Raw genomic sequence first — 14,847 nt, 5'->3', positions numbered from 1 at the left:
GATGCAGAATTGGAGGCATTACTTAATGAAGACTCGAGTCAAAGTCAAAAAGAATTGGCACGATCATTGGGAGTGGACAATACTTTGAATCATAAATGTATAAGCAGTTTTTTGCAATAAAGCCTCGAATTTCGGGGAAAAAAACGACGGAAGCAAAGTTGTACACCTAATATTTGCATTAACGTATGTCACGTTGATCTGCGAAACTATCGAAACTGGCATTAATTATCCCGCATCAATTAGTTTCAAGCGAGTTCCGTCATTAGCGCGTGTCTCTTGCCATCGTCGAGACAAGATCCCGGACGTCGAAACTGTTTCGGGCCCGACGTAGTTTGCTCTCGAGTTCCCACCGTTTTAAACTGTTGGAAACTCGTTTGAATTAATTGCAAGGAAACACAGACTCTCTTCTTGCATCTTGAGAAAATTTAACAACGTCGATATAATGGATATACTGTTCCTTTCCTTAAGAAGAAGAAAAAAAAAATGTTATCGATATAATTATCACGCTATAAAAATTTTACAACACGAGCTCTACAAGTGACTTCTCCTTTTACCACGAAAATTCTCTAAATATTAACGCATTATTAATAACGGAAGAGAAATGAACAGAATTATTTTAAATAATGTTAATGTTGAAACAAAATTATCTTTTTATCAATTACCGTTTCAATTCGGCAAATATAAATTAATTAAGACGCTTTATCATCTCGAAAATGTAAATTTCAATAGGTACACGTGCGCCTTTCAAGCTTCTGTGAAACGCATATGAAGGAAAGTTGTAGAAATTATCTGTAACATCAAAGTGTCCGATATGTAAGAGACTTTAAATATGAAATCCGCTTTAACATAAAAAGAATTTTCACTAAACATATGTGCACGGCTGTTCCGACATATCATATATTATTACATTCGATACTTGATTGGAAATTATGTCCTTTCGTCACATTTGGAATGCGCGATCGGCGCTATCTTAATTAAAAAAATATTCGATTTATTCTACCGTGAAAAAAAAAAATCACGTTGAATAACCGCATATTCGCAAGCAAGGACGCGATAACAGAAATTGCGTAATAGCGTGAATAGCAACGATTAAGGAGAGGCATCAATCGGCATGTAACCGGTTGCGTAATACGTCTGCGGCGGAAAGGGCCATCTATTAAATTGACATTTTCATTGCGAGCTATCGATTCCCGTCGATAACACGGGATTAAATGGTCAGGGAGGGCAGATCCCAAAGGCCAATCGCAACTATCTCCTCGGGAACACTTTATGTTCACTTGATCGGTGGGAAGAGGGGCAAAGGGATTTTATTATTACGGTAATGTGGAAGTGAAGTTTGAACTAACGTAACTTGTATTGCTAGCAGAAATGAAATGGAAAATTTGTGTAACGTCAAATTTCTGAATGTATAAATTCGTGATTAATCTGGTCGAATTTTTTTATTATTATTATTATTATTTAATTAAATTATTTATTAATCCGTGCCTTGCGGCTTTGGATGTCTTTCAGCTTTTACATTTGTTATTCTGTCTTTGTTTGTTTGTGTCTTGTGTTTCTTTTGTGTTTTCACAATAAATTAATGGTCTTAAAAATTCTTAAAATTTCTTAAAATTTAACATATTTAAAATCCTCAAATCAAAACTCAAGCTTGAAATTATAATTAAATTAAATTAAAATCAAAATTAAAATTAAAATTAAATTAAAGCTTGAAACTTAAAACTTTAAATTAATTAATTCATTCATTCATTCATTAACCTTAAAATTAAAACGAAAACGAAAATTAAAATCAAAATTAGAATTAAAATCAAAATTAAAATTAAAATTAAAATTAAAATCAAGCTCAAGATTAAAATTGAAATTGCGATGAAAAATTTTAATGGAAATTACAAAATTATTCAGAGAATTTCAATTTTTTGTAACATTCACAGATTGTGTGAGAGAGAATCAAAAGAGAATCTGCTATACGTATACAAAACTTATGAAATCACAGACTTTATTATCTATAAAATCGCAAAATAATTTTTAGAAAATCAAATGTCAATTTAAGGGATCTATAACTTTTGCTCGATTCTCTTTCAATCGCGAAAAAATTCTTGGGTGATCTTTTTTTTTTTTCTCAACTGGCGCGTGCAAAATGCGCGTAAACAAACACCCTCGCGAGCCCTTATTCAAGCTTAGTTGGATAATTGCGCAACCCCCTTCGGTGGGTCTCGTTGACGGACCCTTTGGGGAGTTTTGTCAGAAGTGGTTGCGAGAAGGGTCTTTTAGTTCGCTTTTAAGAAACGCTTTTAGCGCCCGGCATTCGTCCTAAATGAATTTACTGAGATAATTAACCGATGCTATGTACTTGATATTTTCCATTGACATTCGGGCTGCATTTCCGGAAGGATGTCTTTCTCTTTCACTCGTGATTGTCATACATATCGATTAAGTGACACTGTAAACTTTTCTAGAAATTTGTTTTTAACTTTAGCATGCAATTTCTAATATAAAGAATATTAAAATACGTATTTTTTAAAATGTAAAGAAACACAATTTTTTTTTTTTAAGTAATAAACCGGTGAATAAATTGGATTTATTAGATTGACAATATATATTTTTATCGAATCTAATAAAGCTTGATTTTTTTTTTTTTTTTGATAATTCATAAAAAATTACATTAAATGTTATAATTTAAAAAATATTGCAATTAAAAAGATGACATTTAAGTATTAACGGATTATGAATTATTACCAATTTTCTCGGTAGAAATTTTAATTCTAACCAAGCTTGTGATCGGGACCAACACTCGTTGTGTCAAGGTTGCATTGTGGATCGTTACTCGCACGAGTACCGTATCGCGACTCATCATCTCTCGTTAATTAGTGATCCGGGGAAAACGGATTAGGATCGAGTGCTTAGGGAATAAGCGAACCGGTCGCGCGGTGTAAATTAGAAGGTGCAGTATAATCCGATTGCACTGCTACGATTTATATTTTCCCTCGTGTAATTCGAAGATCGATATGTCCAATCGTATGGTAAATTTTTCTGCGTCCAATCAATCTCGCGATTGTCGATGATGCTCTTTATTTCAATGTCCTTTGCCATTAGATACAACGTTTTTTATATTGTATATTATTTTATATTTAAAGAGAGATTTAAAAAGCAAATGTATAAAGACTATTGTGTGTGTGTTAAAAGAGTTGATTAGATTTTAATTTTTTCAAACCTTTTGTAATTTTCTAAAACAAAAATTTATGTAAAATAATATTTTTAACATTAAATATCTCGATTATATAATTTTCAACATTTCTCACAATATTGACACGATGATTTATTTTATTACGATTTTTTTTTTTTCTATATGAAACAATTTTCCATTCCGAGATAAAATTTATCGTCGGTGCAATCCCACATGGGATCGCGGGCGTTATTCGTGAACGCGTGCGAATGACGTGTCCGCATGCGTGACTCATGTTGAGAAATACACGGAAACTGCGTGCGGAAATAAAATCGTCGAAGGAGTGAATTGTCGCGAAATAATTCGTAATTAGCTCCGCACCAAAATCTTTGTAAGTTCTGATAGAGGTTCTCAATCATCTCATCTGAAAAATATAATTAATTTCTTTCTCTATAAAAATGTCGCAAATTTTCTGATTGTCTGATTCCGAAAATCTCATGGACGTCATTAAATATTGACAATAATTTTTCACGAATAAGACAAGGGCAATCTCGCTCATATTGGCAAAAGGGAAAGCAAGGATATGATTATAAATCTCTCTTTCTTTCTCTCTCTCTCTTTCTGTTTCTTGATTCACGCTGCACGCCTGGAAGACGCGTGCCGTGCGTGCGTGAGCGTAAAGTCGCGAGTACGCGACGCGGCTTGACATCAGCCGCTATTCCAAGCCGGATGACGCACAATCTTTCGTCGAGTGTTCCGTCGCGGCCAGTGTGCGTGCACGTGCGTAACGTAAAGGCTCTCGCGTGCAGCCTCTTTTTCCGGTCGGTTCATCGCCGACGTTGTAGGGGACGCGCCGTTAACGTCCCCGGCGATCATTCGTAGTCGTATCCATCTCACGTAGCACGCGATACTCGACAGGATATACATACGTCGGCTTTGATCCCTATACGATACCAATTCACCTCGAACATCGAGATATATTATGGGATCCCGCGGGTATGGACGATTACGAAAAAACCCAATTCGTTATATTGGGTTGAGTAAAAAGTCATTGCGTATTTTTTGTATGTTTCTCAAAGTCATTTATTTATATAAAGAACAAAGATCAATCAATGATATATTTTCCGTTTTGTTCGATGACCTTTTGCCATCTTTCGGTGAGCTTCATAATTCCCCGTTCGTAGAAGGACCTGTCTTTATTGGCGAAAAACTGAACAAGATGCTGATTTACCGCCTCATCTGAATTTAACGTTATTCAAGGCAAGGAGTTTTGAAGAGAGCGAAACAAGTGGAAGTCTGACGGCGCAAGGTCAGGCGAGTATGCTGGGTGGGGCAACACATCCCATCCAAGCTCCAATAATTTTTGACGGGTCGCCAAAGATGTGTGTGGTCGTGATGGAACACAACTCCTTTACGATTGACGAGCTCCGGACGTTTCTGGATGACAGATTCGTTCAAACTGTCCAATTGCCGACAGAACACATCCGAATTGATTGTTCGGTTCCTTGGTAAGAGCTCAAAAAACACCACACCCTTCCAATCCCACCACACTGAGAGCATAACCTTCCTCTGATGAAGTTCTGCTTTTGAAGTCGTTTGTGGCGAATCATCACGTCGGGACCAAGACCGTTTGCGTTCCACATTGTTGTAAACAATCCACTTCTCATCACCAGTTATCACATTCGTTTCAAAAAAGGATCGTTTTCTTCACGTTTCATGAGCATATCGCAGATGTTTATACGCGTTGTCAAATGAACTTTTTTGAGTTCATGAAGAATCCCAATATCGAGCTTGCTTACGTATCCCAGCTTCTTTAGGTGGACGTAAACACTTTTTTGACTGATCTTCAATGTTTCTGCAATATCTCGTGTCGTGTAACGTGGGTTTGACTTGATCAATGCCTTTATTTTGTCGTCATCAACCTCGGTGGGCCTTCCTGACCGAGGAGCATCTTTGAGATCAAAATCACCAGCGCGGAATTTCTTGAATCAGTTTTGGCACTGACGTTCTTGTAGAGCATCGTCACCGTAAACTTTACGCAATTTTTCACAAGCTTGACGCGCGTTCTTCCCTTTACGGAAGTAAAACAGTAAAATATGGCGAAAAGGCACAATTTGGTCTTCCATCTTCAACTTGTTGTAAAATCTCCAAACCTCAACCAAATTGTTTTTTTTTTTTTTTTTTTTTTTTTTTTTTTTTTTTTTTTTTTTTTTATGAAGCTTAAACCGTCAGCTGTTAAACGATATATGACAAACATATGTGTGAATGACTCTAGTACTGCCAAAACTGAACTAATGCGATCTGTTGCAAAAATACGCAATGACTTTTTACTCAACACAATACATAAAAATTCCCATGATCCCCTACGTTTCAGAAAAAGAAATAATTTTTATCATTATACCCTCTCTATCGCGCAGATGGTGTCACTTGAATGTCACATGAAATTGGAAGATATTAAAAGTATGCAAACACGCGTTTCTTATCTGAGATAAGAAGAAATGTCTCTATCTCTTACGGTATATGTCTCTCATGTAAACCGAATAAAGGGAATATTTCCAATGATACGGGATAAATATTTTTCAAATATATTCCAAGAATACTCGAGTATACATATATCGCGTCGTACAATATTTTCGATAAATTCGCTAATGAACGAAGGAAGCGAGTCCGTTAAGCATATAAAAGAATATCTTTGATCAATCTCGTCGCAATTTCTTTTTTCCCTCCCGCGTATTTTTCATTGGATCCACGTGTACGGATCTGTCTGAATGGAACTCGGAAGCGCTAGTAAAGACGAGACGAGCGACTGTGAATGGCAGAGTATGATAGAGTAGACTCTACGCAACAGCCGCATTAGATAACAGCTGACTCATGCGAGTTGCCAGAGAAAATGCATTGTCATCTATTTAAAAAAATAGCATAGCACATTTTTGTCTCTACAAATTATTATTATAAGTTCTGATAAGATTATTATGAGATCTTCAAGAGATTAGAAAGAGATTCTATGAGAAAATATAATCATTTTTTTTATACGTAATTTTATACGACAATTTGCTTATTAAAATTTAGAAATAATAATATTTAAAAAAAAAATGAATGTGTGTGCGAAAAATATAATAATAATTGTAATAAACAATCGAGTGCATAATTTATTATTTTTATAAAGATATCGCGTGTTTTTTTTTTTTTTTTTTTTTTTTTTTTTTTTTTTTTTTTTTTTTTTTTTTACGCATTAGTGTAACAGATATTATCTCTCTGGGAAACATTGGCGGAATCCAGCGTTTATGTATCCGTAGCCATTTCGGTTGTGTTTCGCGCGATGATACGGCTTTAGATAACGTCAGCGATATTACAGCTCGCGCTTGAATATTCAGCATTGTGCGATTTGCGTCCATTGTGTTCGCGGAGAGTGCATATTGGTGTCGCTTCTCATACTCGAGAAAGTATTTCTGTGTGTACGTATGAAACTGTCGAGATATCAGGGATATTTAGGATTCGCAAGTCATTTCGTAGGATATTACTGTTGCGTTAGTTGATTCTGTTTTGCAAACACACTGAGAACAGTGAGAAAAAAAAGTTGTTTCAACTAATTCAACATTTTTTTAAATTGAAATATTCAAGTATTTAAATCCAAATATACATCACGTTATAGATTTAATATGCCGCGTTTGACTTAAATACTTAAATATTTCAATTAAAAAAAAATGATAATTAATTAAATGAATTTAATCAGGTTAACAACTCTTTTCCCAATGCAATTTCTCGAAATAATGAAAAATTAATCGTTTCTTCTTTTTAACATTTTGCAGCAATAGTGTCAGTTCCATGATACTGAATTAAAATCTCAATATCGTTTCCCTGAATCGTGTATCGTCTTGACGTCTGAGAAAATAGCAGAGAGAAAAAAAAAAGGAGAGGATTATAAAGTATACACGCACTAATTGCAATTTGTCGGCCGGAGAAAGAGAGAAGGGCTAACCCTCGTCTCTTTTTCGATCTTCGTTTCGCACGATGAAAGCCCTTGGGCTAAAGTGGCTGCGTGTGTACACGTACACAATGCCGTTTATACGCGTACCGTGCCACCTGTGGCTCCACTCGAACGACGACGATTTCGAGTAGATGATTTCACGTCACCCTAATATCTGGACCAATCTAATCCCGGAACTATATCGGAGAAAATCCCGAATATACATGTACCTTCCCGAGGAAGGTACAAAAGTACAAAAGCGTACTTTTGTACGAACAAGTTGACTTGACTCAATCCGTTCAACTAATTATCATTTTTTTAAATTAAAATATTTAAGTATTTAAATGAAATATACGTCATGTTAGATTTAACATGTCATATTTTACTTAAATATTTCGTTAAAGCTAAAATTAAAAAACAAAATAAAATAAAATATTTAATTTAAAAAATGGTCATTTTAATTGAACGGAAATTTTTAAACACTGTATAAATAGAACGTCAATGGACGTTAAAATTATACAGCAGCTCGCGAAGAGAAAGAAAGAAGATAAGGTTCTCGTTCATTTTAAGCGGATATCATTCACAGATCAATTAAAGAAAAACACATATCGAGAAGCATCAATCTATATTTCAATTTGGCAAATTAAGTATTTATTGATTAAGGACATATATTGATATGCGTGACAGCATTTCTTCCTGTATATTTTAGAGACAGTTTGCGTAAACCAGTTAAGTAAAATTATGGATTAAATATGCATGAATAAAGAGATATAGCGTAAAAAAAATCTTATACAGATGCCATCATTTTTCTCTTACTTAAAATAAATTCTACGTTAAAAAGAAACAATTAGCAGTATGAAGGGATATAAATAATATTCATTAACATCCTATTGAAATTAAATTAATCTCTGAGATTGAAGAATGTAGTTTTATTATCTTTATTTGCGTCTTTCGAAGTATATGTAATTAATTTAAATTAATAAATTCTTTATCAATTAATTACATATTAATTACATTTCGAAAACTATTCGCGCATCCCGATATTCTCTTGTCAAGAATGAATCATTTCGCTATTGGACGAGAATATATCTTTAAATCCAACTGTTATCGAGCGTTCTGTAGAAAAGAACGACTCAATGAGGTCAACGAGTTTCCGATTAGTCGGCATTTTTCCATTCTACACAAAGATCGCGATAACCCAACTCACTTGGTGTGCACGTCGTGCGATGTAGTTTTAATGCATTTGCAATTATCGATTTACATTGCTGCTTGCAGTTGCTGTCGCCGCCAGTCATCGCCGTTGCTGTTGCTCGTGACGGCTCGGATCGACCTGACCTGACGGCGACGACGTCGTGTTTGGCCGAGTCGTTGTTGTTCGAGAGATGTTCGCATTTTTCTGGCCGCTTTTTTAGTATTTTCGACGCTCTGACGGACGATATAATATCGATCGACGTCGCTTTCCAAGTCTCCGACCAGCCGTTCTCGTTGTTACATGCACACCAGCCAATGCACGGTTGGCTCAACTTTTTAATCGGGTATACGCCGCCATTCTCGAGATTGAAATTTGGCGAAATCGATTTTCGAGATTATAAATGGCTCGCATCGATTTTTTAGACAGCCCTCTCGCGTGAAAAATACGCGAATGTACGTTCCGTTCCTCCTCATCATCTTTTCACACAATTCTATCGTTCTTTATTTTAAATTTCCCCTACTCTAATTTTAATTTATTTTGATCTCAGCTTTTTTTTAAAATTCGAATAGCGTACTCCCTATTTTATTTGTCTTTTTCTCTTGTATCTTTTTTCGTTTCGTTCTATTGCACTTGTTCCGAAATTGATGACTGATGATAATGCGATAGAGATTCTTTTATATCAATGTAATTTGCATGCGAGTGGCGAAGTCTCAGTCACCTCGCTCGCCTATAAGCCAGGAAGGATTTTTATCGCCTAACATTATGTAGATTGCAATAAATAGACCATGTTATTCTCTTGTGTACTTTTAGAAATTTAATTATCGGTTACAGCGTGTCTCGTATACGAATGTACAGACTTGTTTGAAATGTCTTTTTTTTTTTTTTTTTCCCTCCATACTGGATAAAGTTCAACCGATTTTTTACGTCTACTAGCATGAACGACTTGATTAAAAATACAGCGCCGTAGCTTTTAATAATTCTAAAAGTAACTGTTCAATCGACTAGTTTTTTTTTTTTTTTTTTTTTTTTTTTTTTTTTTTTTTAATAACTAAAAGCGAGTTGATAGAGTTGATTGAAAATAAGTTTTAATCTGGATATGGATACTCTGATAGTATCCTGACGATATTATTATGACGAGAAGGTTTATCCTGAACATGACATTTCGAAAAAGGATAAGAAACACGTAGGTCGAAGTCGGAGAAAAATAGAACGCGTAAGAGGTGACGTTGTTTATTTCGAGCAACGTGACATAAATCCAACGACGCTAGGCTAAAAGCAACGTTATTATGTACGACTAGGAATGAAGAATAAAATTGCGCGATTTAATCTCGATCTTACCCGGTATATGCGTATTATGTGATCGTTTATACATTGCGCAATCGGGAACGAGATGACGTCGATTTTATTTACAACGACGACGACGACAATTCGAATCGCGACTGTTATCGACGTGTGTGCATCGTTACTCGCCGGAATAATTCCGCAGACGAATGAATTCCGGTCCCTAGTATGGGCAAGGTCAGTGTCGCACGTTAAAGCGACAACAACACGGCAAATATCGTCCTCGGTTTCGCATCGCAGCCTTGCGAGAAAAGCGCATTCGTCCCGGCTCTTCGGCGCGAATCGGCCCGTCCGGCAACCGGGCGACTCGCGACCGCTTGCCAATTAAAAACAAACACGCGCGGCTTATCTGCGGTCGACGGGTCGTGGATAAAAAAGGGGCAAAAAGGGAAAGACAGGATCCCCCCCCCCCGTGTCCCATTTAGTATCGCTACCCCATCGATCTCGTTCCGAGAGGCACGAATAAGCGCGCGCTCAATCGAGACACGTGCAACTGTCATACGAGAATCAGCAAGTATTTTATTTTTTAAATATGGTCTGTTATACAGAGTGTTTATTTCCTGGAAAAACGTGGAAAACGTGGAATTCTCAGGAAATTTGTTTATACCTGTAAACATCGAGGACTTATCATGGAATTTTGTTTTGGGACTCGGGGAGTTTTTTATAAAAAATTCTCTCTTTGATAATTTTATACTGTAAGCAGTAGACAATCCGCCAATAAGCCATATTATATATTGAAATATGTGTTTAAAATATATTACAATTATATATCTTTCTCTTTATTACATATATATTCAATGGTCTTGACAAAATATTAAATATGCAATACATATTCCTTATTTAAATTTTTAGCGACGAAAAGTTAAAATGTTGTAAAGTTAAAAAATTTTATCCTATCGAAAGCTATTTAGTTTTATTTTCAATGCATCTTGTAAATCTAGCTTTTCGAACTTATAAGAGGCGCTTTGTATTGTTCCTTCGTATGGGATTTTGAATCGAAATATCTGGAGGATCAGGGAATTTTCAGGGAAATTTTTTTTATAGGATTTCGATAAATACCACCCTGTATTGCAAAATTGAAAGAGAGTTATCTTTGTGTCTGGCATCTGCGAATCGAGAGATTCTCTTTCAAATTTCTCGATCAAAGTGAACACCTATAATACATCCTTCGAAAATATTCCGCAGATCGACGATAACTCGGCGGAAATGAGTTCATATGCGTCACACGCAAACCGCGTGCCAATATTGATCTATTTGTTACTAACCTAGTGTATACGACTGTGTACTACGAGTGGAACGTTGAAGGCTCGCTCACAACGATCGACATCGAGAATTTTCATTGAATGTCGAACGAGATACACGAATCCTTTTCGAACATTCGTTAAATTATCAAATTCACGCGGATGAAGCTTCGCGTTGCCAAGAAATTTTCTCTCCAAAGGCTTTACTCGCGCAAAAAAAAAAAAAAAAAAAAAAAAAAAAAAAAAAAAAATCTTAGCGATTGCATTTTTTTTTTTAATAATCGCCAATAACTTGATAAACGTGGATAACGGATAGAGAATCGCGTAACTAGCGCGTAAAATTTATATTTTTCAATATTAAAAATTTAACTACCGACGCCCAAACGTCGAAAGAATATTGCGCCACAATAGAGAGATTATAGTGGATGATAGATGATGATGAAGGGGAGGGGGGAGGGAGGAGAGGAAGGGAGGAATCTCGCGCGAACGCTGCGGTCAGGCTTGATTTATACCCAAACTCATCGTTCTTTTTATTTCTTTTTGCAGGTAAGTCGACCATTACCGTCACCATCGCCATTGTCGACGTCGTCAAAGGTGACACCGGTACTTACTGCCGCAGAAATTGGTTCGTAAAACCGCCCTTTATCGATTTTCTTTAGCCGACATGCCGCCAATACCTTCGCAAGTTTCCTCTCGCTCGTTCTCGCACACGAACGCGTTACATATATACATACAAACGCGAGCGAGCGCACGCTATTCCACACGGCGGATAGCTTTTTCAGGTAGGCCACCCTGGTGTTTTTTTTTTTTTTTTTTTTTCCCTCTCCCCTCGATAGGTATACTTATCCGCGGAGATTTACCGTCCGATATTGATATAAACGCGTCTGCGCGCGGAAACGGACGATATAAACGAGCCTTCGAACGCGAGGATCTGTCTTCGATCCCCGGAGCATCCTACGAATTTATATTGCGTCGAACAACAAGGAAACTCGTGATTTCCGGGATCTCGCGAAATCTAGCGCGTTTGAAATAAGCGTTGAAATATAAAAGCCAAAGATGTGCGAATTTTACACATCTGTTCACGCCGCGAGTTTGTGAACAGAAATTCTGTATTAAATTATTGTAAATCGAGTAGAGAGAAAATTTCAATATCTGTTTGTCAAATTCATCAAATCAAAATCTTTTTAACGGTATTCGACTACCTTTCGGTTCATCCGCAAATATATTGTTACAGACGTAACGATTGACAGGGATCTCGATTTGTATATACTCGCTTCGTGCATTTTTCGCGTCATGTTGACAGATATATTCGTCAGGATGACAATCGTTCTGGTAAAAATTACCATTAATAATCGCCGTTGTGCGACGAGGATTTTTTTTTTATTTTTGTTTATCGCAAAAGTCAATATATTGTGTCTCGTTCTTTGTAGATTTCTGTTTCACTTGTCATCAGGCGTACCTTCGTTTGACCTTTAACTTGAGATCTTTATTAGTTGCACATTAAAAGCGCATGTTCAAAAAATTAGGGCGCGCATCTGCAATGTCATGTAATTTTGTAAGAGTCGATTTATCATTGCGCGACAAAATTTTTTAAGCCGTGCATTTAATACTAAACTTTTTGATAAATGATTGGATAATTGAGAAAGACAGTAGAGAATTAATGGAAATTAAATCAAAACTAATCGTGCTGAAATCGACAAGAATTAAATCTCAACGATTACCTGTCATACGCACATGTTGGAATTTTAAATAATATAAGATATTTCAGAATCGATCTAGATTTCCACAAACGAATAATATGTACGTTGTATTCGCAACAGGTCGCACAAAATTTTTTATATTCAATTTAAATTTTCAATCACAAATTTTTATCATCCTTTTGGCCTCTCTTCGTCGATTTTTTCTTGTCCTTAATTAATTGTCATTAATGATCGAGAATGGAGGAGCGAGAAAATTATTCGATATTCTCGTGTAATCGTCAAAAATTTCAGCGGCCCTCACAACGGCGAGTTATATCGGCGGAAAATGGTGGATACAAGGGCGGGTCGGTTGCAGGGGTTGCGCGCGCCTCCGCAGATCAATATTTCATTTCAACCTCGGCAACCTCCGACCGTCGCTCATCCCTCTTCCCCCCGCTCATTTTGCCCAACCCCCCTCGTCTTTTGCCGCTTCCCTCGCGACCTCGCGTAGATCTGCGTCTCGCCATTTCTCACCCCGTCGTGCTTTCCCTTGTTTCCCTGCCCTTTCTATCCCTCACCCCGTGTCACCCTCGCTTTCACCTCATTCGCTCCCTCCATCGTTCCTCATTATCCTTTTTTCGCTTCAAGCCCCGATGACTCTGTCATCGCCCACAGCCAAATCGTTCTCGCATGCGAGATATCTTGCGTTACGATCACTGATCGCTACGACCGGGTGGATCCTTTAAAAATAGTCGGTTGATCGCTCGTAGAGCAAAAATGAAATATTAATTGTCTCGCTTACACACGGGAAAATTATCTTTTACGGATAGAACTTCGAAATTAGAGATTAGAGAAAACATCTCGCTGACTCAAAGTGACAAAGGACACCCCTGTGGAGTCTCCTTCACGAGATAAGCACGTTGACCCCAGCACCTATATTTCATGACGTAGTATTGCTAAATTGCATTAAGAAGATTATAAATTGAAAGGAATTAAAAACTATAAAGAGTAAATACAAAACGCTTTCTTTTCAAATAAACAAAATTTACTTGCGAATTTATACGAAAATTTTCGAAAAGCGTAAACTTGTCGAGTAGGCTTGAATATCGTTACTTAAATAATTAAAGCTACGAACTGACGCTATAAGTTTTAATTAACGATTTCTATATATTTCAGAGGATGCGCGCAAATAAATTTTTGCACGGGATCAGAATATTGATATAAATTTATGAATAAACGCGATATATGCTCGCGTTTCGATAAATAAAATCGTTATTTAACTCGACACTCGCGCGCGAGAGAGATATGCAATTTTCAGAAAAAATTGATAAAATATTTTTTGGAAACGCGAATATCTTTCGGCGCGTAAATATATGCCTGCTCACATCCAACGCTCCCGTATCATTAAATATAGAGGCGAGAGTTACAAAACAGAATTTCTAGACACAAAGCAATGATAAAAGCAATATATTCTAAAACCTAATTACCTGTAAATAGAAAATTATAAGTGGCGCTCTTAATACAATAGCACTAACACAAAGTTCGTAAATTGTAAATAATAATAACATAATTTTACGTTATAATTAATAATATTAGCTATAAAGAGAGGAGAGAGACTGCGTTGGAGATGTTCTTGAAATTAGATATAACAGAAAAGCGAAAAAAATAATAATATACGTATATGTAATAAATAAAGGTTATATAAACACGTTGAACATTAGGGGATTTTATAAAAGGAGAGAGAATGGAAACTACTTCCTGGAAAAATATAGAAAACTTGGCGTTCTCAGAGAATTTTTTTGTATTATACCTAGAGAAATGAGGGAATTTTTATGGAATTTGATTGGGTTTTTTTTTTATTTTTATTTCCTTTTATACTCTCCGCAATCCGCCAATGAACCAAATTGTAAATTATGTGTGCGTTTAAATATATTATACATTATATATATTTATATACTGGGTGGCCCATTTTAATCCATTCAGTCGAATATCTCAAAAACCAAGCCCGGAAGAGAAAAATGTTTCAGACAAAAGTTGTGTGGTTTCAAGGGGGCCATAAGATGGCGACAATGATTTGACCTTGGAAAATCATTTGAAGATCATGTGAAGGTCAAGTTTAAAATCTTAAATGGATATCCCCATTTTTTATTTAGTATTCTTGTAGCTGACATCGAGGGCTTTCCAAAACACTATAATAAAGTATTTTTTCATTAAGTACTTTTTGAGTTATTTTATATTTTAATCTGACATATTTTGATATAAAAAAT

At 36.1% G+C, this 14,847-nt stretch overlaps 1 protein-coding gene across 4 annotated transcripts in view; it reads left to right on the top strand.

The window, feature by feature from the left end:
• Window positions 1-14,847, top strand: part of 14-3-3zeta (tyrosine 3-monooxygenase/tryptophan 5-monooxygenase activation protein zeta) — a 49,397-nt gene that overhangs the window by 8,027 nt on the left and 26,523 nt on the right. For 2 of the 4 annotated variants that reach the window (XM_070295777.1, XM_070295770.1), the window contains exons 1-2: window positions 8,605-8,640; window positions 11,448-11,526. The exons of 1 other annotated variant lie outside the window; for it this stretch is intronic. In XM_070295777.1, coding sequence (XP_070151878.1) covers window positions 8,620-8,640; window positions 11,448-11,526 — 100 coding nt within the window. In that variant the 5' untranslated portion in view covers window positions 8,605-8,619. Of the gene's footprint in view, window positions 1-8,604; window positions 8,641-11,447; window positions 11,527-14,847 lie in introns of those variants that run through there. One more of the 4 variants, XM_070295799.1, reaches the window with a different exon arrangement.

The sequence above is a fragment of the Polyergus mexicanus genome, unplaced genomic scaffold (assembly GCF_030449975.1).
Source record: "Polyergus mexicanus isolate NDT 795.1 unplaced genomic scaffold, iyPolMexi1.0 SCAF_1, whole genome shotgun sequence".
Lineage (NCBI taxonomy): Eukaryota > Metazoa > Arthropoda > Insecta > Hymenoptera > Formicidae > Polyergus > Polyergus mexicanus.
Note: the sequence above shows the minus strand (reverse complement) of the source record. Positions and strands in the feature narration are given on the sequence as shown.